This window comes from Daphnia pulicaria, chromosome 1 (genome assembly GCF_021234035.1).
Source record: "Daphnia pulicaria isolate SC F1-1A chromosome 1, SC_F0-13Bv2, whole genome shotgun sequence".
Lineage (NCBI taxonomy): Eukaryota > Metazoa > Arthropoda > Branchiopoda > Diplostraca > Daphniidae > Daphnia > Daphnia pulicaria.
This window is the reverse complement of record NC_060913.1, coordinates 7,379,076-7,404,833: the sequence shown is the minus strand read 5'-3', so window position 1 is coordinate 7,404,833 and position 25,758 is coordinate 7,379,076. Positions and strand designations below refer to the sequence as shown.

Sequence of the window (25,758 nt, the reverse complement as noted above, 5' to 3'; positions counted from 1 at the left end):
TATTACTATAATCAATTCCAATCAACGAATTTTCGAGAAAAATCTAGGATTAGATAAGGGTTCGAGAAATACTCACTACGTCTCCACCGTCGTATTTGCTGAGTCGAGTTTTCGTCAGTCGTGTTCAGTCGAGTGTTTGTCATTCCCTTGGGTCAGTCTTTCACCGGCGTTGATTTTTTGAATTTTAGTACAAAAATTGCATCAAGGTAATTATAGTTTCTTACAAAACTGAATAAAGTAGCTAAAATATTTATGAAACGTGACTCAAAATTATTAATATGTGTCGTAGTCGAAAATGCCAGGCGTTAAAATACCAGAAAAGCAACTGACTGAGCTGCGTGCTTTTGTCACGTTGTTGAAGTCGCAACCTTCCATGTTGCTATTGCCTGAGTTACAGTTCTTGAAAGATTACATTGAAAGTCTTGGAGGGAAAATCCCCAGCGCTGATATTCCAAAGACAGAAATTCCCAAGTCATGCCCTGCTCATGAAAGCCACAAATCTTCAAAGCCAGCTGAAGACGAAGAGCCAGAGCTTGTTGAAAGTGACGTGGAGCTTGATCAGACTGGTGTCATTGGTAATTCATTTATAAGTTGAATTTTATTAGATTAAATTTGTCAATTGTGTTTCATATAGAGCCTGATAATGACTCACCTCAAGAGATGGGAAATCCTGATCAAGAAATGTCTGAATCTGATGAAGAAAAACTATCAGAGATCAGACAACAAGCTACAGCAGCATTTGCTGATGGTGACTATGAAAAGGCAGCTGGTTTCTTCACTGAAGCCATTCAGTTAAACTCCCAGTCTGCACTGATGTTTGCCAAAAGGGCCAATTGCTACATTCACTTGAATAAGCCAAATGCCTGTATTCGTGATTGCAACCGTGCTATTGAGCTTAATCCAGATTCTGCTCCTGCTCACAAATTCAGGGGACGAGCCCACAGGTTTTTCTTTTGCAAACTCCAATGTGAATCTTAACCAACCGATAATTTTGAATTTACATACAGGCTTTTGGGTAACTGGGAGGAAGCTGTCAAAGATCTCCGCTTGGCATGCAAGATTGACTATGATGATCAAGCCAATGATTGGTTGAAGGAGGTGACTCCAAATGTAAGTGCTTTTCCATATTTTATTTGGTAGACCTTGTGTATTCCTGGTTTCTTCTGCACATATCACCCGCAATGGCGACGGGGAGTTATTTTTAACGTCCAGTTTAATGGGATTTGTTCACTCTTTGGCCTATTTCATTTACATTTTCTTCTAACCTAACTTCCGCCACTCCCCATTGTTCTTTGACGAAATCGTTGAACAGACTCGAGCGTCAGTCAAAGATTTAATCCAGATTATCGATCAACAAACAACCAGTTAGATCCATCAGGAAGAGCACTCGATTTTTGTTTGTTTCTTTGGTTTTGTGTTTTTTTTTGTTTGGGTCCTCCTTCACAAATATTCAATTAGGATTCTATCACTAGGAAAAGGGTTACTTTAAAAGATAAGGCTTGAACTTGAAAGGCAAGGTTTTGAAGAAGAAATTAGGATAGAGCTAATGGCCCGATTTTTTGGAGACAATGCTTTGTAACCGCTTCTTATATTTGCCAACGAGCTCGGGGAGCTCGTAAGCAATGGCAGTGTCGAGCTTGTCGAGCGGACAGCCGCGGAAGAAAGTGCAGGTGGAGGCGAGCGGCTTGAAGTCGTAGAGTGGGTGAAGACGGAAAAAGTCCTTGTAAACTTCAGAATCAGGCAGATCGTAACGCGAGATGTTGCTCAAAGTGCTCAGGCCTTCAAAGATGTGGTAGTTGTGGGGGTTCTCGATGATATCGTCGGCAACGGCTTTTTTGTTACCGAAAAATCCTTTGTGATTCAGGAAAGTTGTCAAATAGCAATCGACCATCTTAGCGTGGTTCCTCACTCGAACCTAAGATGATTTTATCTCGTTAGCTCTTCAACTTGTTCGATCGGAAAATTTTTAATACTAACAGCGTGACGGCGGGCCTCGGCGATAGTGTTTTCAACCACGCTGTCGATCGTATCGCGAAGATCTTGCAGCATGTGCGTTTCGTGTGATTTCAGGAGTCGGACGGGGGCATCGGGTTTGTACGGTTTTGACCAATATGAACCGGCGTAAAGAGTGGGAGGTAGAGAGCTGGCCATCAGGGGCGATAAGTTCCAAACCAAGTTGTTTTGAATGAGCAATAGCTCTTCCTGGGTCACAGAATCAGCCTTGTTCAACAGCACTCGGACCTGAGAAGAGATTTAAAGAGTTATGTTGGGTGTTTTTTGTCAATCATGTTGTCAAACATGTTTCATCATTCATCAATCTTTCTGTGAGGTTGATGAGTTTTGTTTACTTGATTTTGGCGTCCCTTGAGCTGGTCGAAAAGAGCTTCGTGTTCAAGTCCCGTGTCGAGTTTAGTCGGGTCGTAAACGACGAAAATGATATCGGCTCGGTCGATAAACCATTGGACGACATCGTTGAATGGGTAAGGGCGGTCGACTTGCTTGCGGACCTCCAAGATACCGGGTACTTCAACAATGTTGACCTTTTCGAGGAGTTGGTTGGGCAATCGCTTGCCACGAAGTCGATCGATGAAAGCTTGGCCAAACTTTTGGAGGCCGGAGAAGGTCCAGTCGGCAGCCAATTGGGTACCGTCCAACATTTCCTCAGATTCTCCGTGCATCAGAATCTGGAAGAAGGTGGCTGATGGTTCAGCACCTTATTGACAAAAGAATATTATGGAGGAGATCGGATAGGCATTTTTTGTTGTTTTCTTTTGTACCTGTTTTCAGTGCGTTCTGTGTGTATTCGGTGCCGAGAAGGTAGTTGACAATCGATGATTTTCCGCCACTCCACGGGCCCAAAAAGAGTACCAATGGCTTGGAGAAAATCTCGGAATCTTCATATTGAAATGTCTGAATGTAAGTTGTTCCAAATTAGGAAAAAAGGAATTCATTTTTGCTATTTACCTCCAAAGTTGCGATTTGAGACATCGTTGTACTTGAAGATACCCTCCAAAGAACGAACAGAGTTTTCTACCAGTTTCTTGACATCCTTGAGGACGTTAAGTACGATACCGTCGCGCATCATTTTATTCTCGGGCTCTTCGCCAAGGCGCAAGATTTGAGCAATGTGGTCCCGCGATCGTCGCTCTTCCGGTGCTTCTTCGATAGTCTGTGAAAATTGAAAGTTAGGTTTTTCTAATGTGTCAGGCGTTAAGTCTTTGAAATACTAGCCAACTTACTCCTTCGGCTGGGTCATCGACAATCACCGGAGCGGCTTCCACTACGGGAGCTTCAGGTTCGGCTACCTGTGGTTCTTCAACGACGGGTACTTCTTCTACTGGTGCAGCCACTGGCTCCTCAACTACAGGCTCCTCCAATACAGGCTCTTCTACAATAGGGACTGACTCGGGCTCTGGTACTGGTTCTTCGATTACTACTGGCTCTTCAATTACTACTGGTTCCTCGATTACTACAGGTTCCTCAACAACTTCTGGTTCTGGGACAGGCTCAGCTTCGGGAATAGGTTCTTCCGGAAGTGGTTCTTCGGCTACCTGGGCTTCGGCAACTGGTAGTTCTTCTACGACAGTTTCTTCAACCACTGGTTCTTCGTAAATGGGTTCTTCAGCTGGGAGAGTTTCCTCTAGATGAGATTCCTCTATAAAAGTGAATTAACTATTATTTGCTTGCGTTTTAAGAGAATTTGCGAGATGGAAGCGATGCGTGTTGAGTAGAGCGTCAATTCTAATGAGCGCTAGGAGTCATGCGCGTCTGTTATAGTTTCGTTACTCGAAAAAGCCACCGTAGCTACTGTATTTGGGTGTTGAGCGGCAATCCCTCGAGTTGTTTTATTTTATGCGTTTTTCTTTGATGTTTTACCTTCCTCTGCTATATCTTGGTCTTGCTCATCATCCACCTGGTCGTCATCTGAAGCGTCAACGTCGTTGATGTCGTCAGTTTCATCTTGTCCCTCATCCTCTTGGCCCACATCGTCTTGTTCCTCTGCTCGATTTCAACCCTTTCACTTATTTTGTCACTACTGTCCGCTTTTTCGCGTGTCATTTTATTTTATAAAAGGAGAAGGATCGGGAAAGGTTTTGTAATGGACGGGGGGTTTTGAAACTCACCTTCGATGATTTCAGGAACTGGTTTCTCTACTGGGATCTCTGGAAGTTGAACTTCGAAGAATTCTTCAACATGTTCGATTATTGCTTCGATCAGCTGTTCTTCAACGGGTGATTCTTCTGTGGGAGAAATTTAGAAAGTGTCGTAGAAATAGTGATCAGAATTTAGTAATGTAAAAGTTAAATAGATTTACCAGGGAGGCTTGATGGCTCTGGCTCTGGCTGTTCGTCAGTTCCTATGCCTTTGATGGCCGCCTCGATGTGTACTCGGCATTGAGTGAACGTTGGCTCCTCTTCAGAGACGCGCCGAAAAGTCGAACAAATCCGGTGCAGAAAGGGGAACCGAAATGGAAAGAATGTGTGAAACTTTTGATTTTTTGTGCGTTTTGGAGACTAGATTTCGAACTCTAGCCACGTAGAGAGCCAAATAACTTTCACAAGCTATTTCCATCCGTAGCGACAACGAACTAACGTCTGTTTCCACCAAAGGCTACAGGGTAGATTTGTCTTGATGATAATTCTTAATCAATTAAAGATCGTTCATCCTAGTTCATTCTAGTTGCGCAAAGCAGCCGACTGTCAGTGTCGAAAGGAACCGACAGGTAGATTGATAACAAGACAGTTTCTTTCGTCAGAACATGCCTAACCTCTACTATATCAAGTCTATTCAGTTATTCCATGATGCGAAAGTTGTGTATCGGAAAGGATATGCAACGAGGGGTTTTCTGCTCGAAATGTTTTTCGTTTTATTTTCAAGCCTCCCATCTTCTTCCTACTACTGCTGTGTGGTGTGTGTAGGACTAGTACTCTATTTTGAGCTATCAGCTGTTCCGATGGCCACACAAGAACCTTGACTGTCTATTTCCAGCAACGCCACTGTCGATGAGTAGAGAGAATCATCTGGGCTCTTTCCCTGCCTGACGTAGTGGCTCTTTTTTATTCTGTTATTTATTCGTTTTGTTGTAGTTCTTTCTCATTCCTGGCCGTATAGCACATAGCTTGTCGCACATCTATGAATTCAGTGTGTCAGTAGCAGTGGCTGCTGCTGCTAACCGGGACAAAAATGAAATGAAAGAGGCGTTCCCTGTCTAATTCCACCGATTCTTCCAGAAAGAGAAAAGATCGGCAGAGGTGGCGCCGGCTTGGTCAGGTGCCAGTGACAGGTCGTTCCCTGGCGATGCGATCCTGACCTAATAAGTCGCACTGTTGCGTGAACTGAAACATTCGTCATTCAATTTGGATAATTTAAGATTTTTATTTTCTTTTTTTAATTTTAAGAGTAGGAAAACATTTCATCGATTTTTTATTTTGACTAACCAAACACGATTAGGTTGCTAACTAGAATGAAATTAGATTGTAAGTATTTATTTACCAGCTAAGCCGACATTGAGCAGGGAACTGGCGATCAACAGCAGGAAAATCACCGGACACTTGAATAGCGAACAGACCGCCATGTTTGTTTTTTTCGATAGCACTTTTTCGTTTACTTTATCTACTCGTTCCTTTCGTCTATTTTTGCCGCTTAAATTACGCCAACAGAAATGAATCACAGCCGAGGAGCATCACACACGTACACTGAAGGACGGACGAGCCACGTCCCAAGAGAAGGGATCGAGAGGAAAGACCGGTGATGTCTTATCGTCCCACTGAGTGCGACAAGACAGACGGAATCGGCTCTCAGTCACGGATACCTTTTGAGCGCCTTACTTCCGTTTTTTTTTCTTTTTTTCGCCTTTCGAATGAAACTTTTTCCCGCTAGAAGGAGACTCTAAGCTGTGGATCCTTTTTGAGCCGCCTGGAAGAGCGAATCAGAGTCGAGGGAGCACAACTAGTGTGTGCGGATTTTGTCGAACGGCGCATGCGTCAAGAAGATTGCATGAGAAATCGAGTAGCACACATCCAGCGTCTTGTGCCAGGTCCAACCAAAATAAATTGTCAAAGCCCTGGCGGATCCTCCCCAGCCAACAATTCCATATCTCGTGCGCCAATTGAGTTGCAGCTCGAGAGAGCGGAATCGGCGGAAAAGGCTGGTCTGTTTAAGCCTATCGCTGTCCTATAAGAAGGATTTCGTCGGTTCGTCTAGCAAACTGGTGTTTGTCCAATGAGTTATGATTATTTTAGCTACCGGATGGATGCGAGCAGTCCTGCGATGAGGCAATTTGAGCAGAAGTGACGTCATCTTGGAGAGGTTTGGGAAAGGGATGCGCTGGCTACGACAAAAATGGACGGAGGCGGTTCCGTCTCGTTTAAAATTAACATGCGCCCTCTCTTTTTACCCGGGCTTCTCTTTGTTCAGCTGTTCCACATCGACTTGCCAACGGAACTTGAGACTATCCATCACCGGGTGCCAACGTATCCGACGACGACGACTTGACCATTTCGTCCTTTTTTGTAACAGAAATGTAGAAACCAAATGTTAATTTTTTTTTTCTGTCTTTTTTATTTCCCCTCAACAGGCTAAGAAACTGGAAGAGCACCGCCGCAAGTATGAGCGCCTCCGCGAAGAGAAATTGCTGCGCGAGAAACAAGCCAGAATTCGGCGAGCGCAAGAGGAACACCAAAAGGCTCGGGAGGCTAGTGAAGCAAGATCCTCCGGCGGAGCTAATCCGTTCGCCGGAATGGGAGGAGGCATGGGTGGTATGGGCGGAATGGGAGGCATGGGCGGTATGGGAGGCATGGGTGGTATGCCCGACATAAGCTCCCTACTGAACGATCCCGAAGTCCTTGCTGCATTCCAGGTAAAGCAATTAAACATCGCCGTGCATTTTAGTGAGCCCAGTAAAAACGACTTTTTTCGTTTCCGTTCATTTATTTTTCAGGACCCGGAAGTGGCGCAGGCTTTCCAAGATGTGTCAGCAAATCCACAGAACTATGCCAAATACGAAAACAACCCCAAAATTAAATCCGTCATCAACAAGATGGCTGCTCAGTTTGGCGGAGGTATGGGAATGGGCGGTATGGGAGGAGGAGGCATGGGTGGTGGCTTCCCTGGTGGATTCCCAGGCGGATTTCCCGGCAGCGGAGGAGATGACGACGACGACGACGCTGTTCCCGATTTGGAAGAACCAGATGATTTGGATTAAATAATAGTTGTAAACTTGGAAATCCAGATATTTGGTCACGATAATGATTTTCTTTCCACCAGCGGGTTGTGTCCACTTGTTTGACTCGTCTCTCTTAACGTCAAGTTTTTTCTTCTGTCCAGTACTCAAGAAGATAGTCTCCTTTTTCCACCTTGCTCTACATTTTCTAAATCAATTTCTTTCCTTCCGTTTTGATTTAGACCGCATACTTAGTCAATAAACCAGATGCAGTTTACATAAAAAAATAGTCTGAAAGTCAAGCATTACTTTGTCTTAAAAGCGAAACGAAAATGATTTATTTCCTGTCAACGAAGTAAATGTTGTGAAAAACTGCTTGGAAAAACAAAGGTGCTGTTTGTGGTATGAGTGGAGGGAATGTTGATTTTCTTTTTCTATTGCACAATGATTTACTTTTCAAACAGCACGCCAGATGAATAAAGTGGACAGGGCGAGGCCGGCGATCAGGTGTAGGGGAGCTGCGAATGAAGGTTGACCGTTGCACAAATCACCTTTACAAAAACACATGAACACTTCTTGATTGCCTCGAACTGTCATGGCACATCGTTCGCGTAAATCTTGAGGCGGTCGTTGCAGACACATTCGCTCAGTTGCCATTCCGTACTCTATGATTAATACAAATAATAACAGTTATTAATTAATTAACAGGTTGTCGGCGCAAAACAGTGAGAAAAATGTTTACCTTCAGCCTTGAACGTTCCTTTGCCTTCTATCACTTTGGCGCACCACCCCGATGAGCATGGAACAGCTTCGACACCACCCCAAGAGCCGGAACTCTCAAAATTGCTCCCAAAAGCATTGGAATTGCTTCGGGTCGTTTGATCTCTGTCAGCTGACGAAAGGAATGGATTCCTTCCAGTGCTCGATAGACTTGACGTCCTCTCGTCCGGATTGCGGCAATCGCCTAGTTCGCCTCTGGAACGGCACTTGAAGCAGCGCTTTACAGCACCTGTGTTACGACCACAAGCAAAATAAAAGTCAGCCAACTTTCATGGCTCAAAACAGCATACATCTCGCGACCCACTTTCACCATGACTGAGCTACGTTTTTTTTTTCTTTTCCAGTCTAATCTTTTGTTAATTTTTAATAAGTGGCCAACATTTACTCACCGTGGACATCGGGCACGAGAAGAATCACTCCGATAGCGAGCAGTGAGAGGATATTCATGTTGAAATGGTTGATAAAATGATCATGCCAAACTTGAGGTAAACTTTTAGATGAGAGCTTTTTTGTTGACGCCCTTACCTGGGCTTGGCAGCAGAAGGAACTGAAGAACGGTGAAAGAGTTCTCCACTCACCTGGTGGCCGCATTCGACTGTAAATGCCCTACGGGCGAGATTCGTTCCCTCTCTTTTCCACCTGAGCTGTTTTCCAAGGTTATCAAGTGATACTACGCACCGTTTATATCAAATTCTTTGAATGGCAAAATTGCGTCATTTATCGCATGAATTCCAGTGCCGGTCTCATGTAGCACTCTCATTCCAAATTTTCATATACAAACGGGCTACTTAGTAAAGTGGTTGTAAGGCGCAGAAGAATGGCCTTCAATTGTCCGGAAATCACTTTCTTGAAATGTAAAACAGGCAATTCTACATATAAAAGTTTGAGAGTTTAAATTACTTTTCGATTATGTAGGCTACTTTACGACAATTACGAAACATGTATTGATATCCCAAATCGGCTTACTTGCAGCATTCTTGATTGTTATAACTGCTAATAAGTTTGCTAAAATAATTTTTTATGGCGCAAAGCCGCAAAATATTCCGAACGAAAGTCCACATTCCACAGTTTCCCATGTCTCGGCGTGTGTTCATGAGTCCTGAATCCCGGAGCAGGACGCTGTCAAAAATCGTTGAAATAGTCACAATTGGATTACCAAGTAATATGTGATGCGATTGATTTGATTTATTATCAAATAAAAAAGAATGAGAAATTGATAATTTTTCATAATGGGAATTGAATCATGAAGGGAAACGTTTGGCAACGTCGCCATGTGTTGTTCCATCCTCGCTCATTTTTAGTTCAAAACGTAAACAGTTACGTTGCTCAGCTGTGTGGGTTGAAACATATATGGCTCTTTAGTTAATGGAATTGCTGAACATCACGTAGTTGAATCGAGCTTATTGTATGCTACCACTGTGTTATCTGGCCTTTGAATATAAACAGATAGTTATCCTTCAACATGGTAATTACTGATAAATAACGCAAATGGAATTGTATTATAGAATTCAGCAATTACTGTTTAAAACTTCAGCAGGTTCCTCCACCAGGATTCAACTATCAGCAATCTACTCAGCAAAATCTTGTTCTTCATCAGCAGCAAACAGAAACATCCACTCGTCATGTTTCTCAACAAGGGTTGCATCAAACCAATAATGGACTATCCTCAATTTACAGTAGTTGGTCCAATCAATCTGCTGTCTCGTATGCTGCTGCTTCCACCTGTCCACCTGCTTGCGTGCCTGACCATGTGATGACCAATGCACGTCACATTTTGGGAATGGAGACCACTATTGACTACTTGAAAGAATTGTTGTCCAAAGAATTTGATATGAATGTCAAAGAGAGAACAGCAATGAAGATTTTGAAAAAAGATGTAGAAAATGCAAGACATATCAACAAGTGTCTTATTGAACAACTGCAAAAGGCACAGGCTGAAAAAACAGAAGTCAACTCTGCATTGCAATATGCTTTAGCTGTACAAAATGAATTGTCTGTTAATCAAAAGGAGCTTGTGGATGCCAAAAGTGAGCTGGTTACGGCCCAAAATAGCATCAGTGATCTTAAGGCAGCCAATTCATATTTGGAATCCAAAGTAGGCTTCAGTATCTATTGATTTCTTGAGAAAAAAGTAAATGTTATTAACCATAATAATTTGTTATAGCTGGCAGAATTGCAACTTCAAGATGAAGAAAAAGGACCGGATACGTCATCAGAAACTATGAAAACAGCGTCAATCCCACGTGAATGTTCTGAAAAATCTTTGCTGGAAGAGAAACAAACAGATTATGAAACTTTGAAGTATGATCCCATTCTCGTGCAGCAATATCTTTAGTTACATAATACTAATATCACTTTATTTTTTGGTTCAGGTCACAGTATGATCTTCTTAAAGTTGAGTTAGACAGCACCGTTCAAATGAAAAATATTGTAACGTGCATGTTTAAAGAATTGAGCAAAAAACATCTCTACATGATAGAATATTCCGGAGAGCAGATGTATATCGAGTAAGAATAGTTGTAGTCCAAAAAATTTAAATCTTTTTAGCTATAAAAATTAAATATCTTTTATAGCTATGAAGAGAAACACGCGGAATTCAAGGGGCAATTAAATTCGTTAAAGGAAGATTCGACATACGAAAAGCAATGCTCCTTGATCGAACAAACCCTTGGTTGCTTAGAGCAACAACTAAAACTACTTGAAGACTTTCGGGAAGACTTTCGCGTACGATTGAGCTTTATTATTTTAAAAATGTTTTCTCATTTGTCTTCATCAACTTGAATTGCAGATACGCATTGAGTTACTGATGTGCCGCATCGACCAAGAATTTGCTCTAGTATCGGATCTGAGTATAGGGGCCAGAAAGCCTTCATTTGAAATTCCCGTTGACGACTTCGATCAACTGCTTCAGATGATAGCAAAAATTGGAGGTCTTGAACTTGATGAGAAACTGAATCCTAAAAAAATTGACCCTCATTCTGAATGATTACTGAAAATGTACCTCATTAACCTTACTTTAAAATCTCGAACTGTTTTCTTCCATTTCTTTTTTTATTTCTTTTTTTTTTGTAAACTGCTGATTCTTGTGGTTCACGCATTTGCACACTTACATACTGTATTAATGTATAAGCGATAATAACCAGCTAAAATTCTAAAACGTCATCTTTTTTTCGAATTGTAACATCGTTTTCGTATAATTTTATTATTATAAGTTATAACCCGGATTGAAAGCCGTATACATGCAAGGAGTTTTGTTTGTCTAGAGAACAATAAATCTGCTGGACACTACTACGTCTAGTTTGGGTCTCCTTAATATCTATTGAATTTTATTGTCTATTTATCTTATCTATTGTTATTTTTTAAATTTTTTATTCTTTCATAAAATAAAAAATTACACTTGTTTAAGTTATTTTAATTTAAACAAAAGATTTATAATTGAATAGAAATTGGGGTTCCAACTTCCATGAGTTAATCTTACTTAATTAACTGAACAGTAAATAATTTAGAAAAAATAATTACAGGCAGGTTTAGTTCAATCTTGCAACGTCACTTCTGGAATAGCGACTGCTTGATAAGTTCAAAACAAATAGTACGTAACTTAAAACAGCTGATTTTGAAGTTGCAAACTTGCAATACTATATATTCACTTCACAGTTTCACACTGATCGACAAGGCGCGCGGCTAACAAGTAACAAGTAGAAAAGCACACCGCTAAGTCGGGGTATGGAAAATATTATCTGAAGACATCCTGATCCTGTTGATAATCGACATGTCCACTCCCGTCATTGGAGATTCAGCTCAAGTGAAACTAACTGAAATTAGCAATTATCTAGACATCCAAGATGGAGTTAATATGGTATGTAATCACTGAATAAAAATCTAATTGGAATAAAATATTTTGTTAACTATGTATAGAAACAAGACTTAATCTGTTTTATTAACTTTCCCAACAGGTGTGGCCAACAGGAATTCCCAATCAACAAGCAAATGAGCAGACATCTTATCTTGTAGTACCTCCAGTTCAGGAAACTTCGAGGCAGGTCCAGTTTCATCAATTTGTCAACTGGAGACCAGGGCAACCATTGAATTATAATAGTTCATCTCATCAGTATTTTGCTGCTGCATATACCAGAACTCCCAATTATGTCATGACTGATCCAAGACGTATACAGGGAATGGAAACCACCATTGAATACTTAAGAGAATTGTTGACAAAAGAATTTTCAAATAATGTCAAAGAAAAAACAATGAGAGAGGAAATGAAGAAAGAACTTGAAGAATTGATTGAGAAAAACCAATTTCTTCAAGAACAACTTCAAACAGCAGTTATGTCAATTAAAGAGTTAGAGTCTGAAAGAAAAGAAATTAACTGTGTGTTAGAGGATGTGCTGGATGCTCAGAAAACTTTGTCTGCAAACCGTAAAGAACTCTTAGATGCCCAAAGTGAACTAGTAGTTGCTCAGAACAAGATCAGTGAACTAAACACCCTTTTAGAATTCAAAGTATATTTTACAATCCACTATATATTTAATAGTTTTTGTTAAAAATTCATTTTTTTTACATTTCAGGTGACTGAGTTATCCCTAGTAAATGATGAACTTATTGTTTCAAATTTGTCTTTAGAATCATTAAAAGTTTCAGAGTGTGTTGAAAGCTCTATGAGTGCTGAAGGAAAGGATGTTGCGGCCTTAAAGTATTAGTCCCTTTTTAAAGTTTATTTATGTATACTCAAGTGTTTTTTCTTGTTTATATTTTTATATTTCAGGGTGGAGTATGAATTGCTGAAAGATGAGTTAATTGCAACCACCGAAAAGAAAAAAATTATTTCCAATCAATTCAAAGAGTTGGGGAAAAAATATCTCTACATGATTGAATATTCCGGCGAACAAATGTATGACGAGTAAGTTATCCCAAAAAATTATGTGAATTTTAGCTGCAAGGATAATCATGTGTTACTATCGCCCACGTAGATATGATGCCAAGCACGTTGAATTTATTCAAAAATTGGAAAATCTAAACAATTCCGCGAGTGAAACGCAATCCTCTGAAATAAAAAAAACTCTAGCTTGTTTGCAGGGACAAGTAGAATTGCTGGAGGAATTCCGGGAGAACTTTCGGGTAGAGATATCAAGCTTATCTTTTGGTTACTTATGCGTCACTTTTTTTACGTTTTACATCAATTCGATTTCAGGTAACTATTGAATTGTTGATGTGCAGAATCGGTCAAGAATTTGCCTTGGTGTCGGATCTGAGCATTCGAGCGCCAAAACCTTCATTTGAAATTCCTGTAGAAGATTTCGATCTGTTGTTCCAGTTGATTTCGGGTATTGGATCTGTAGAACTTGATGGCGAACTGAATGCGTAAAGTTTTCGCTTACCAAATTTTACAATTTCCAAAGTGCCAACAATGTCTCATTATAGACGAGAATTTTCATTTCGCCTAACAGTTGTCTCTTAGTCATAATTGGTTTGATTTGCGTCATTTTTAGAATTTCATAATGGCTCAAACTTTCTCAATGCTATTTACGGCTGTTACTCATTTGGTTATTAGTGTGCCTTAAAACTCAGGAAGCAAGTTCAACGCAATTCTAGTTTTTTTCTCATTGAAATTTGTTAGTTAATTTTTTTTTTCTCTGAAACTCAGATCATTCTGTTAATTTGATTATTTTTCAACTTTCAAAATTTGCAACACTACCTCATCAGGAAATAATACAGACAATTATTTGAACGTTTTTTAAATTTTATTCGTTTGAAGATTTCGAGATATTCGAATTTGGTGGGGCAATATTCTTCACTTTTGAAATTGAAATGTGGCTCCAAAAACTTTGTCGAAGGAAATGTGAATCGATTTGAAAGGTAAGTTATATCGATTATAGGGCGCAAACCTTCTCGCAGGTTCCAAGTATAGTGAATTGAGACGACAATGGCGCTTAATAAAGGGAAATGGCCTTATTTGCTCTTGCGGTATCTTATTATATGTGTGTTTGTGTACCTGTTGTTTATTTTTTTACTCTTTAATTCCACGATCGTGTAATTTTAAAAAAGTCGTTGAAATTCTCATTTCGCTAAAGTTTATTGTTCTATAAAAAAGAAGATAGAGAAAGTCTTCAATGATCGGTTAGAAAATTTCTCCACCCAAAAAAACCCGCCAAATTCAAATTGAAAATAATAAATTAGGAAATGGGATTTTATTTGCGCAACTATCGGGACCAGTATCGATGGCCTCCAGCAGACCATGGCGCTTTATTTTGTGTACATCAGATGAATGTTGAAGATGGCCCTAAAAGAAAAAGAAACAGACGCGACACATCAGGAGAGGAGAGAGAAAGGGACAGCCGCTGACTGAAAGAAAAAAGGGGGGATATAGTCTCATTCACGGATGAACAACGGCCCGGCAAAGACACACAAAGAAGAATGAAACAGTCAACAAATTCTTCTTCTTCTCCTCATAACAGTTGACGTATAATAGAGAGAAAAGCTAGAGACCCCCAAATAGCCCATCATCACAGTCCTTTTTGTGTGTGTGTCAGATGGGAAAATATAAAAGAGACCAGAAAACATCAGTCTTTTTCTCTCTTCTCTTTAGTCTTGTTGTTGTTGTGGTCGTCGTCGTAGTAATATATCGAGCTTGGACAGGAGACAACACCCATATTGATTCCCCTTTTTTGGCCCTGTATATACATACACACACACACTCAGCCTATTATTTAAGGGTGGCTAATTAATGATGGTGATATTAATGAAGGTGGTAATGAAGGGTGGTATTAACGAGAAAACCTTAGTGCTTAAGATAACCGGGTTCTCCAATATTGAATAGCATTTTCGATCCTTTTGTTTTATATCAATCGCATCCCACCAGTTAGATTCCTCCCGAAGGACAACTTATTTACTGCCCGAAGGGCAGTAAATAATTCCCGCAAATTCCCCCCAAAATCAAGTTCATTTAATCAAAATCAATTCCGACAAAGAGCCATAGAAAAACACACCTGCTGAACACCTGGCAAGTGACGGCATGCGGTCATTGCCCCCCCCCCCCCCCCGGCAAAAGCCTCCGACCTTACCCCAACTGTGTCTTTCTAAGCCGATTTGAGCTTTAACAAGCGCTAGTTCGTTGGCCAAAATTGATTTTCACCCTAGGTTAATCTTGTGCACATTTTTACGTCAGCGGTCTTCTCAATTTAAGTTCAGTTTTCTCAGTTTAGTCTATTTTTAGCATTGGACTCGGCTTTAAGGTGACGTAACTTTTCAGTTTGTATCGCTAAAGCATCTTTCTAGGGAGTAACTAAAACTCGTAATCGGCCCGAAGGTATTTTACAAAATATATTCGAAAATCAATTAAAATCGAAAAATCTCAGTTCTCAATGGTATTTGTGCTTCTACTGGAAACTTTAATCACATTTTGATGTTCAAGAGAATGAGCACGTCGTACTTGAGATATTGCACTGTGTTTTTGAAATAATTGCGGGAGTAATTAACACCATTGGTTAAAATTAGCGCTAAGAAGGATGGGGTTATTCACTTAAAGGGTTGGCGAAGACGTTGTGCTTTTAAATGATTTCTTTGATTTGACTTCTCTGTGCAACACTGTGGATATTGGAATGGGCAAGAGACTGATTAATAGATATTAATCTATAAATCTTTTTGATTCTCCAATCCAGTCTCCAGTGACATCTTGCTTTTAACTCAACAATGTGAAATATTATATTCGAAATTGGAATAGTCTATATGAACTACGAAAAGTCTTATCAACTATCTTAGTTAATGAATTGAAATGCTTCAAGATCGTGATTTTTTCTTATTGAATATTCAGCTAGGGTATGATATGGCTGGTGTTCTTTAAAAGGAATTTGAATCTAGTTAACTTAAACATATCTTTCCTGCGCTTTCCTGTTTTATCCCCCTTCCCCAATACTGCTTTTCTTTTTCTCGATTTTTGAGTTACTACTGCTGTTATGCGTCATGTCTGGTGGATTTGATACATTTTTATGACACAATAAAAAAGAGAGCAAAGAAAAATGGCAGCCAAAAGGGCAATATATTTTTTGTTAGTTACTAATACAGATGTTACAGTTAATACAAAGTTTATTTGAAAAATGAGCTATTTTGTACAAAACAAAATACATAAGCTAGGATAATAGTATTATTAACTACTCCGTTACGAATCATACGTGGCATCGTTTATTGAACGGCAAATTTACCAGCGATATTCAGTTGGCAATGGCTCTAAAAATGTTGGATGTCATATCCAGCCAAAATTTTTTCCACGAAGAATTCGACGACAAATGTTTCCAAAAATTAAAGACAAGACCGAATTGAAAAACGCACGAAACTTGATAAAACCTAAACTACGTCAACTATTTTGCTGTGGTCAGGGCAGAGTGTAATAAATGTTGCGCAAATGAAATGCAGCACGACTGCTGAGAGAACGAATATGCAATATGGAGAAACGTCCGTTCTTCTTGGAATAACTGCAGGCGGTGCTCCGGTCCCTTGAGATGGTGCTATACCCATCAGCATTCAAATATTTGAGGGAGGTGCCAATCACCTGTCAAAATCAGTTCACAATAAACGCATGGGATTGGCTATAATTGAATCGGACGATGACTCTGCATTTTCCAATTTTGAAATGGGATCATCGACTTTTTTGATTGGCAATTATAAAATTCGAGAAATTTCGTTTTGTTTCAGTACGTCGCCACTTCAAACCAGCGCCACCTAGACGATTTGAAGCGAACCCGATTTAAATAAGACGCTCACGTCGTGCGTGAATTTTTGCACGAACGAAATCAAACAAAAAAGGACTTCCTTCTTCTCGCCAAAATCCAACAAAATTCCACGAGCTCACGCGACCATGCATAATCTCACTAAACACAAAAAAACTTCTATCGGTTTAGGCCTACTTGATATTATAAGGTTCCTAATTAGTCTAAGCCTGCTTAACGTAACGACATTTTTCGTCCCTTTGAAAAAATCTAAATCAAATCTTTGACGGAACAAAACTTCTCCGATTTTCACCAAAAAAATAATAATAAGAAAATCGACTATGGCGCCTTCTTGACGTGCGCATCTCTACAACCGTCCATATATCACGTCAACTCTAATCCAATAGCCCTTTTTCTCTTTGAAAAGTTCAAAAATGGGAGAAAAGCTTCTTTGAAAAAAAAAGCTAGCTTTAAAAAAAAATAATAAAGAGCCCTCAAGTAGGCCTATCAATTGAGGTTGGTGCGGGGGCGGTATTGGGAAAACTGAATGAATGATACTATTTTCAGCTTACATCACTGCCGTCAATCTATTTTGAATTTATTGGCGGGAGAAACGGTTCCCCTCGGGGCTCAAAACTCAAATGCCGCTTTCACGGAAGGTTATAACAAATGCCGAACCGATGAGCACCATATGCAAATTTGAAGGGAAGTGGTACTGAAAATGCCGTGACACGTGGACCACTGGACCCCTTTTAAAAAAAAGAAATTTTTCTTTAACAGTGAAAACTAAATTTTGTTTTCTGGCAAAAGAAGGAGGTGGTTCCCTATTCTTCTTTCCCGACCCCAATCCTTCTTTTATTTTTCTCAATTTTTTCCATTACCTACTCTTCTTCTCTTTATTACAGCTCAGAACATTTTTCTGTTAAATGAACTTTCAACTAGAAGCTAGAAACTTTCTTTTTCATGAACTGTCCACTAATTATTTGATTTATTGAGCAAATGCAATTAGTTAATTGTGATAGAGTTTCACTACTTCGTATCCATATGAAAAGCGGTAGAAGATGAGAGATTTATTTCTTTTACAATACGATCAAATTCCGTGACTATTACTGTCATCAACCTTTGAAATGAAATAAAAAGAAAAGGATAAATATTCATAAGAATGAATTATTTATATAAATTTTTATTCCGCACAATTGTTGAAGTAATCAGACATTAGAATATCACATTAATCCTTAAAGAATACAATCTGATAAGGGTTAAACTTGTTGATAAACCATTAACGAAAACCATTCATTAAAACTCACGATGGGAGAATAACTTGGCTTTCTTCCTTCACTTAGTCAATGAAATTAACCAGCAGATTCAAGGATGGCTCATGTTCATAGTTCAAAAATCGGTTTACTCTTATGAAGGAAAAAAAAATCGCTTGGAAGCTTTATGCGGTAATGTTTTAGATTTTTATTTTGTTGATTGTCGTGTCACATTCCGGGCCGTCGCTGCTAGGGGGAATGGAAGGGTAGTAGCGGTCTTGGGAAGGAGAACGTACCGTTACACATTTATTATAATCATTTCCAGCCCCAAAAGCTTTAAACAGTTCCTCGTTTGCAGGGACCAGCCGGCCCAATCATGTATACTAGACGGACCAACAACAAATGACGTCGAATTTAGTTATTTGATTTTCATTAACTAAATTTGTTGATTGTGTGTTTTTTCGGTGTTTTTGTTTCATGTCAAATGAGCTCTTGGGTGACGCATCTGATTTTTTCGCCGCCCAGTCACGGGCGGAAAGAAAAGCCGTCCTCTCCTGTCTCATTAGGACGGCCGTCATCTGCTAAAACTTGGGCAACTTTCACGGAACCGAGATCGAGCAAGTTTCAACCGAGATCGTCGTCGGACTCAGGTATAACAACAACAACCCCAACATTTCTCCCAAATTTGTTTTTCCCCTTCATCTCCCAAGGACGGCCAGCCGACCTGTTTTTATTTATTAACCTCAGCTGGACTTTTTGGCCAGCGCTCTGCTGTCGAGACAGACGAGTGACGAGTACAGACGGGCCCTCGCCCGCGCCCTCCGAATCAAGTCGAAAAACACGACCCAACGGGTCGTCCCGTTTTTCGGCCTGGAGTCAGTGACCTCAAAGCCACGCTCTCGCAAAATCCCAGCATCATCGTCGTCTCGTCCGGCGAAAATGTCGTGCCCGTCTTAAGGGTAACATATTTTTGTCCGTTTTTGTCTCATTTGATTTCATTAAATTAAAAAATTTCTGTGTCCAGCACCTGTCGCGGAAATTGAGCGCTTGAGGATTAATTTTTGCGCGTTCCACGGAACGGGCGGACTCTTGAATTTGGATAAAATCTGGATAAAATCCGGTCCCCCAAAAAGTGCTGGAAAAAATCGGAGTCGTCGTCGTCGTCGATGGACAAGCGCTCGAAACGGACCCGAAGTCGAAGTGACCAAAGTTTTTGTTCCATTTGCGGTGTCGGCGCTGGCGACGGCCAGTGTTCCGGCAGTAACAGTTTGTCGGACGGGATGACCAGCAGCGACGACCAGCGCTGCCAAACGCGACGCAACAGTTCGGGGTCCAGCAACGGCGAGTCTTGGGATTGGTCGGAGCGATCCCTGTGCCGACCCAAAGTGTCGGCCAACGCCGCCGCTGGCGGAGGCGTCACCGGGACGGACAACCGTGTGACTCTGTTTGATTTACCGTGCAACGGGGTAACGGGGTTAATATACAGGAGAATTAAAGGTGTCCATGTAATGCACTGTATTTATGCAAGTCATGCATTATTCAAATATCAAACAGGTTGTAGGAAAACAAGTGACACAAATCATTACCCAAGCGATGACTGAGTATGTTGCTGATGGTAGATCAATGACAGCAGAAGCAAAACTTGTATATCGTGTTGTAATGATGACTGGTTCACGCTGGTTCAGGCCTGAAATCTGCACAAAGGAGAAGGTTAGCTACATCTTGCAAACAAATTGCCATGGATCCACAGGGGGCTGACATGATAGAATAAACTGCTATAGTCAGTTACAAATTTTGAACAGGTTTAAGTCTTCTATCTAAGCTCCCACAGTCATTCTATCTCTATTCTAAGTTATAGGCCTATACCCGTCAATATTTACCCGCCAAACAGCATGCATGGAGACTGGAGAGTATGGCATGCCGTGGGGACAATCTGTTTCCTTAAAATTGGAAGCTTAAATTTTAAAAAATACTTATTTAAATATTAAAGTAAATGCTTAATTACATTCAATTCTCTTATCTTTCTATTAACTTTTAATGTGTTTAAGTCTTAAATTTAAAAATAAAATTTTCAATGTTGAACGCTAAAGTAGAAGTCTATCGCTGAAATTTGAAGTCTCAAGTATGTGAATTCGGTGTCTACTAGCGCCACCTATCAGTGAAAATACATACTCAAAAGGGCAATAGCTGTATTTAGGTATTGTTCACTATTCTGCGGAATGTCGCGGGAGCACAAATCGAACAAGTCCTTCAAACTTTGATTTCGTTTACCGTCGTAAAATTACGAGTTCTAATTCGCCAGCCAGTTCGAAACGAGCACCCAACGTGTGACCTATTAACATGGGAACGTATTTCAAATGGTAAATTGCACATCAGATTGAAGATAAAGATACGACGAAAAATAGTCGGGAATTGAAAGTGTATTCCGTTTGTCACGTCTCCATTGAAGATACAAGTAGTCACACACAATCGGCATCAGGCGGAACGCCATCAACTTCAAAATATATACAACATTTCGGCATTTGCCGCTAAGTTGGATTTTCTCTTCAAAAGTGGCACGGAACGATCCTTCCGGACTGCGGATGGCTTTTTTAAATCTGACCGCGAATGCCGGAAACGCTGCGGATGAATGCTACATCGAATTTGTCCATTTCCAGGGTCGACGAGAACACGCCCTAGATGAAGGCCGTTTTGCGTTAAATCTGTAACGGCGTGTCGACTAATTTGAGTTTCTTGACAATCTGAGTCGACTTGTCCAAATAGAAATCCAGCCTAAATCCAGCCTAAATCCAGACTATGCCAAAGCAAGAAACAAATCACAATGAAAATTACTTTGAAGACAAATTTCAATCACACATTTAGGGAATTGTACCTGAACTTGAGAGATGGACTGAATGGCCAGCAGACCTTTGTCTCGAGGTGTCAATGGATTCCAAAACAAAGATGTACAGTGCATATGCTCTGGCGTGTATTTGAGCTGTCTGTGACGTCCGTTGTGATCGTGGATCGAGTAGAGCGGAATTTTTTGAAATCGGCGCCAGCCCAATGACAGGATCAGCGGATCTCTCGTTTATAGGATACGTCGCCGTCATCGTCTAGTAGTTCCTCGTCCTCGTCATGCGCCTGCGTCAGAGTAGGTCCTTCTCCTCTCGATTCACACATCTGCGCATCCAGCGTCCTTTGCAACTTCATCAGCGACGAGATCATCTCTGATTTAGGATTTGTAGGGCCATCCTGTTTGGAGTGCGAGTGACTGCCGCCAAGCTCAATGTAGATGGAATCCTTGTCGTAGATGACACCGCCCACCCCAGACATGGGGGCATAGATCAGCTTCTCCTTTTCGACCAGCGAACGTTTTTTTCAATTTATCCGGTAAAGGGCAAGGATCGGGAAGAAAAGAAACATCTTTAAGGCGGAAATCACCACAGCCTGGGATGTGGATGGGGCAGTGATTTCTCAAGTGGACACCACGCGCGAAACCGTAAAGGCAGATGTCCCGATTGCATTTGGGATTCTCGTGTAATCGACTGGGAGGTGTCATGTCTTCCAATCGGTCCACCAAGACGTAAGGATGAGTCGATCTCCACAACAGAGGTAGGAATTTCATGACCGAGATAAAGCGGCCGAGGTTCTTGATCTCGTTTTTAGGGTAGGTTCCGTGGAGTTGACCAGAGGTACAACAATTTTTCTCCCTGGTACACTTCTTTAAAAAATCTGTGCTTCAAAATTTGTTTCGTTTTTTCAGCTACTTGTTATTCTTGAACATGTCCAATGAGTCAGAACGCCCATTACTCGGTGAAATCCATGCACCTGTTAGTCGTTCGAGATCATTAATTTAGAACATGAGGAGCATGCTTCAGTAGACCTTACCTGACAGATGTTGAGAAATTCAAAATTGCCATTTCGAAGCCAAACGAAGCATCAGTCAAAATTCAAAAGCAAGCAAGAACAAGGTCAGCCACTTTGGCGATGTCGTTATTGCATTCCATAAAAGTCACCCTTCGTTTCTTTCCCTACATTTTTTCAGAGAAATAAATTTATTTGATATTCATTTTAGTAATAATGAACGGATAACGCATTACCCGTGACGATGGTAACGAGTCCCTGTATGGATGTGATATTCTTTCGTGTAGAGTTTTTTATTAGAGCTTGGAGTAGAGTAAAGTGTTTTTTCCGACTTTGGGTGGGCCAACAATGGCTACCATGATCAGTGGGGGTTCTAGGGGAGTCCTGTCTAGTAATGGAATATGCTGCTTTTTTCATTTACGGGCTCTGAAAAAAAAAGAAAAGAATAAGAAATTGCTAACCAACGTGGGAAATAAATTTTTGTCAGCTATGAAAGACATTTCATGCAAGATTTGATTGATCTGGGCTGAACCAAACCGATTTACCTGTGAAAATGTTTCCGAGCCTTGGCTAATGACTGGATAGCAAAAGCTTTTCTCATCCATTTCTTGGATGTGTGGATCCTTGAATTTTTCTTGTCCGCTTTGAGCCCTAATAATTTTTCAACCATCGTTAAATGCTATAGTCTTCAAATACTGTGTGCTGCAAAATAGTTTACCAGCACGGCGTTCCCGGTGAGCCTTTTTCTTGTCTTCATCAACATGGTCCTCCATTCTTCCTTCCTTTTTCACTTGAAAATACTTTAAAAATCTGTAATAACTTTTACTTCAAGTAATTTTACTGAAAACACGAAGAAGAAAAAGACATGTGGATGAATGACAAACCACGAAAAGCAGACGACTACAATTGTCAAAAAGCTCTATCTAGTGCTGCTTTTGAAAGTGAATTTACAACGCTGTCTGGGATCCAGAGATGACACTATCCAGAAGAAGCGAAAAAGAGGGGAATTCTATGTAAATTTGTTTTTCTTACACAGACTAATATCTGCTAATATTCTCTTGTCTGCAACCCAATAAGAGAAGCTTCGTATTAGAAAAAAAAAATTATAAATTACTCAATATAAAATTAGAATTAAGGTTTTTGATTCCTTTTTTTTTTTATAGGTCGTGAGGATTTTTCGCGAAAAAGAGTTTTCAGTTTTGTTCTTGGTTAAAAGTAACATGTTTTGGGTGAGATGAAAAACGCATTAGTCGTCAAACCCAACGCACCTGTCGATGATCGTTCAGAACCATAAACATTTTATACAATAGACGGGCAGCATCCACGCTTCAGTGAATGTTTACATAACATGTGTATGTGTTGAGAAATTTCGATATTCTATATTCTATACGCTGCGTGGCAAAAGTAACAAAGCTTCCTCATAATACACTCGTATTATATAACATTAAAGTCATCTTTCAGTTTTTAATCTTACACATATTTTTCAGAACAAAAAAAAACGTATTTTTAAAAATAAATTAAGAACCAGTGACGTAATATTTTGGGGGGAGCAACTCTTTCTTTAGGCGTGATAATGTGTTCACAGCTCGAAGCACTAAGTAATTTTTCCCTTCTGTTTCTTGGCCAGCAATATCGGCAGGGGGTCTATTGTTGGTGTTGGTCTCCTGTAACGGAATACGCTGCTTTATTTGAAAATTTTGAGTTTGTAAACGATTGTAAACCAAATGAAATTATACTGAAGAAAAGTAAAGACAATGCGCTGCTGATGTAATCTTCGGTAAAGGAGAGCTCGTCAGTGCGTGTTGACATTTCTTCTCCCTACCCATCTTATTGTAGAACGGTTAACCACGCCTATTATTGCCCTAATCCATCTAAGCATCCACTTTCACACCTTACAATCACTCGGTCTTTTTCAGAAAAAAGTAATTTATATTACCTACCTTTAAAGAATACTTTACTTCTGTCGTCGTGTTGCGGCGCTGGAGCTCATCTTCACCTAGGGCACAATCGTTGACCCCATCGCATCGGTACTTGGCGGGAATACAACTGGTTCGACATTTAAACCATTCAACACCAACGCAGTCGGCTTTAGTACATGCGTGTTTATCTTCTCCCAATACTTTACCCAATGGACACAGGCAAGTGACTCCATCAGGTGTTGGTGCGCAAATGTCGCTACAACCTCCAGTATCCCCCAAGCAATGATGATCGTGACTGTTGAAATCGATCGGACATCAAACGATACTGAACGTTTATGTCGTCGGAAGCGTCGATTACGAAGCCGCGCATAGTTTTCGTCTCTTATTGCTTGTTCAACCAGCTGATGCGAGTGGAGGATTGAGTCAGCCAAAAGACGGAATCTGCACTGACGTCCATGGCAACCGGAGTGCCCAGATGAGAGCGAAGGATGGTTCGATTTTCACCGTTGACTTCGATCCGTTCAATTGTACCTCGCAGGGAGTCGCTGAAGTAGATGTTTGCCGTCGTAAGCCATCGACGATACAATTCCACGAACTTTGACCAACTCCTGTCGGTTAGTTCCATCCATATGCCAAACGCTGATGACGTGACTGATGCGGCCCTCGACGATGAACATCCTGCCGGATTGGGATCCAATGGTAACACCTTGGGGGCTGTTAAGATTTCGGGCCAATACTAGACGGTCGTAACTACCATCGTGTTTCTTTTGGCCAACTACAACAGTTTCCCGAGTAACTTCCGTCCAGTAAATGTTCTCCGTGAAGGAATCCACGTCCAACCCATCGACCATGTCGACGTTTTCGAAGAGAACCGTCTGTCGATAAGTATCCAGGTGGATCGAGTAGATCGTCCTCTGAATCATTTCGCTGTAGACGATTGAGTGGCCTAAGGGGCTGTACGCCAATGCACCGATGTATTCCACGTTACGCGTAGGCAGACGAAAGACGGAATCCTTGCCAATCTGGTGATGAGTCATGCGATAGATGTCGGTGTAAGTTGCGATGACGATGGAAGATTCGTGAGCGGAAATAGACTCGCAGGTACGACCGTCTTTGTTCAAAGTCATTCCGACAGGGCAAGCGCACTTATAACCTTGTAGGGGTTGGTGAAAGAAGACAGAGATGGCTGCAAATCACGTTTCGACAGGGGTTGGTGAGATGGCTTTGCTTGGAAGGATGATGAACGTGGATGCCAGTTGGAGTTAATGAAGCCTCCTTCATCAAAATCTGGAAAAGTTTGATTTTCAGAATTTACTTGCCCTCATTGACTCGCAAATCTGAAGATAAATAATACCTTATAATCCTTGCCGGTAAACTTGTTCACGGAAAGAACTTCGTGCTCCAGAGGATCGCACCAAAAGATTGTGTTTTCAAATATATCGAGAGCGTACGGATGGGTCACTTTAAAGGGAAGGATTTTACGATCGGATCCATCAATCCGCGAACTTTCAATGCGATTGAGTTTGCCGTCTACCCAATAAATACGTTGAATGGTTTCGTCCACAGCCAATCCATTAGGCCAAATAATGTCTGCCGTGATTACGTTTGTCCGCTGCGATCCATCCATGCCAGCAGAACCAATGTGTGAACTAGAACTCCAGTCAGACCAGAAAAGCAAACCCTCTTCAGGATAGACGGCCACGGCACGAGATTTGTCTAGTTGTCCACTAATGACAACACTGCAAATGGCAGCATAAAAATCGCAAACGACGATGTGCTTCCGGCCGGAGTCCGCGAAATAAATGTGTCTGCCAACCCAGTCGATCACCAAGTCTTCAACAATCTCCACACCAACCGAAACAACGTACTGGAAAGCTGATCCATCCAACATGGATTTGTAAATACCAGCCTTGCCCTCGCTCTTTTCATTCCAGTAGACGACCCCATCTTCATAATCAGCTGCGACGCCGTGCGTTTGTGAAATGCCTGATACAACGAGTCCATACTCTTTGAGAAGAAGCGAATATCTCGATCAGTTGTAATTAGCAGCATTGGATCTGGCCCTACACACATAAAAAAAGGAAGAAATATATATA

The 25,758-nt window shown here is 40.9% G+C and overlaps 5 protein-coding genes and 1 pseudogene across 8 annotated transcripts; 3 read left to right on the top strand and 3 right to left on the bottom strand.

Annotated features, from left to right (window-relative positions):
• Nucleotides 1-66: 66 nt before the first annotated feature.
• Nucleotides 67-7,449, top strand: LOC124329551 (hsc70-interacting protein-like). Its single transcript, XM_046788638.1, has 6 exons — nucleotides 67-206; nucleotides 290-575; nucleotides 635-944; nucleotides 1,008-1,110; nucleotides 6,578-6,859; nucleotides 6,941-7,449. Exons 2-6 carry the CDS (start codon nucleotides 296-298, stop codon nucleotides 7,202-7,204), a joined length of 1,239 nt encoding a protein of 412 aa, XP_046644594.1. The 5' UTR covers nucleotides 67-206; nucleotides 290-295; the 3' UTR covers nucleotides 7,205-7,449.
• Nucleotides 1,128-5,798, bottom strand: LOC124329529 (sarcalumenin-like). Of its 2 annotated transcripts, XM_046788612.1 has the most exons (10): nucleotides 5,494-5,798; nucleotides 4,316-4,414; nucleotides 4,125-4,241; nucleotides 3,877-3,999; nucleotides 3,240-3,655; nucleotides 2,965-3,169; nucleotides 2,778-2,894; nucleotides 2,349-2,713; nucleotides 1,978-2,241; nucleotides 1,128-1,915 (listed from the first exon to the last, which is right to left on the bottom strand). In XM_046788612.1, exons 1-10 carry the CDS (start codon nucleotides 5,573-5,575, stop codon nucleotides 1,544-1,546), a joined length of 2,160 nt encoding a protein of 719 aa, XP_046644568.1. In that variant the 5' UTR covers nucleotides 5,576-5,798; the 3' UTR covers nucleotides 1,128-1,543. The 2 variants fall into 2 exon arrangements, with proteins under 2 accessions (XP_046644568.1, XP_046644578.1); XM_046788622.1 differs by lacking the exon at nucleotides 3,877-3,999.
• An 18-nt stretch (nucleotides 7,450-7,467) lies between the features above and the next one.
• LOC124329592 lies at nucleotides 7,468-8,514 on the bottom strand. Its single transcript, XM_046788655.1, has 3 exons — nucleotides 8,332-8,514; nucleotides 7,905-8,171; nucleotides 7,468-7,827 (listed from the first exon to the last, which is right to left on the bottom strand). Exons 1-3 carry the CDS (start codon nucleotides 8,387-8,389, stop codon nucleotides 7,619-7,621), a joined length of 534 nt encoding a protein of 177 aa, XP_046644611.1. The 5' UTR covers nucleotides 8,390-8,514; the 3' UTR covers nucleotides 7,468-7,618.
• Nucleotides 8,515-8,668: 154 nt separating this feature from the next.
• Nucleotides 8,669-11,255, top strand: LOC124329559. Of its 3 annotated transcripts, XM_046788653.1 has the most exons (7): nucleotides 8,669-8,796; nucleotides 8,858-9,407; nucleotides 9,477-10,037; nucleotides 10,107-10,243; nucleotides 10,315-10,449; nucleotides 10,516-10,666; nucleotides 10,731-11,255. In XM_046788653.1, the coding sequence occupies exons 2-7, from the start codon at nucleotides 9,405-9,407 to the stop codon at nucleotides 10,926-10,928; spliced, it is 1,185 nt and encodes a 394-aa protein (XP_046644609.1). In that variant the 5' UTR covers nucleotides 8,669-8,796; nucleotides 8,858-9,404; the 3' UTR covers nucleotides 10,929-11,255. The 3 variants fall into 3 exon arrangements, with proteins under 3 accessions (XP_046644609.1, XP_046644610.1, XP_046644605.1); XM_046788654.1 differs by having other exon boundaries at nucleotides 8,669-9,407; nucleotides 9,480-10,037; XM_046788649.1 differs by having other exon boundaries at nucleotides 8,669-9,407.
• Nucleotides 11,256-11,515: 260 nt separating this feature from the next.
• On the top strand, nucleotides 11,516-13,670 carry LOC124327310 (centrosomal protein of 83 kDa-like). Its single transcript, XM_046786313.1, has 6 exons — nucleotides 11,516-11,798; nucleotides 11,896-12,444; nucleotides 12,511-12,635; nucleotides 12,708-12,842; nucleotides 12,913-13,060; nucleotides 13,134-13,670. Exons 1-6 carry the CDS (start codon nucleotides 11,712-11,714, stop codon nucleotides 13,305-13,307), a joined length of 1,218 nt encoding a protein of 405 aa, XP_046642269.1. The 5' UTR covers nucleotides 11,516-11,711; the 3' UTR covers nucleotides 13,308-13,670.
• Nucleotides 13,671-20,235: 6,565 nt separating this feature from the next.
• On the bottom strand, nucleotides 20,236-22,516 carry LOC124331647 (annotated as a pseudogene).
• Nucleotides 22,517-25,758: the final 3,242 nt, after the last annotated feature.

Excerpts from the sequence above, each read along its gene's own strand:
- LOC124329551 (XM_046788638.1), top strand. The coding sequence starts at position 296 with ATGCCAGGCGTTAAAATACCAGAAAAGCAACTGACTGAGCTGCGTGCT. Across the intron at positions 576-634 it reads TGATCAGACTGGTGTCATTG|AGCCTGATAATGACTCACCT; the intron begins GTAATTCATTTA and ends TGTTTCATATAG. Across the intron at positions 945-1,007 it reads TTCAGGGGACGAGCCCACAG|GCTTTTGGGTAACTGGGAGG; the intron begins GTTTTTCTTTTG and ends ATTTACATACAG.
- LOC124329529 (XM_046788612.1), bottom strand. The coding sequence starts at position 5,575 with ATGGCGGTCTGTTCGCTATTCAAGTGTCCGGTGATTTTCCTGCTGTTG. Across the intron at positions 3,656-3,876 it reads CCAAGATATAGCAGAGGAAG|AGGAATCTCATCTAGAGGAA; the intron begins GTAAAACATCAA and ends TCACTTTTATAG. Across the intron at positions 3,170-3,239 it reads TCGATGACCCAGCCGAAGGA|ACTATCGAAGAAGCACCGGA; the intron begins GTAAGTTGGCTA and ends CAATTTTCACAG.
- LOC124329592 (XM_046788655.1), bottom strand. The coding sequence starts at position 8,389 with ATGAATATCCTCTCACTGCTCGCTATCGGAGTGATTCTTCTCGTGCCC. Across the intron at positions 8,172-8,331 it reads TCTCGTGCCCGATGTCCACG|GTGCTGTAAAGCGCTGCTTC; the intron begins GTGAGTAAATGT and ends GTCGTAACACAG. Across the intron at positions 7,828-7,904 it reads AGGAACGTTCAAGGCTGAAG|AGTACGGAATGGCAACTGAG; the intron begins GTAAACATTTTT and ends TATTAATCATAG.
- LOC124329559 (XM_046788653.1), top strand. Across the intron at positions 10,038-10,106 it reads ATTCATATTTGGAATCCAAA|CTGGCAGAATTGCAACTTCA; the intron begins GTAGGCTTCAGT and ends AATTTGTTATAG. Across the intron at positions 10,450-10,515 it reads GGAGAGCAGATGTATATCGA|CTATGAAGAGAAACACGCGG; the intron begins GTAAGAATAGTT and ends TATCTTTTATAG.
- LOC124327310 (XM_046786313.1), top strand. The coding sequence starts at position 11,712 with ATGTCCACTCCCGTCATTGGAGATTCAGCTCAAGTGAAACTAACTGAA. Across the intron at positions 11,799-11,895 it reads TCCAAGATGGAGTTAATATG|GTGTGGCCAACAGGAATTCC; the intron begins GTATGTAATCAC and ends CTTTCCCAACAG. Across the intron at positions 12,843-12,912 it reads GGCGAACAAATGTATGACGA|ATATGATGCCAAGCACGTTG; the intron begins GTAAGTTATCCC and ends TCGCCCACGTAG.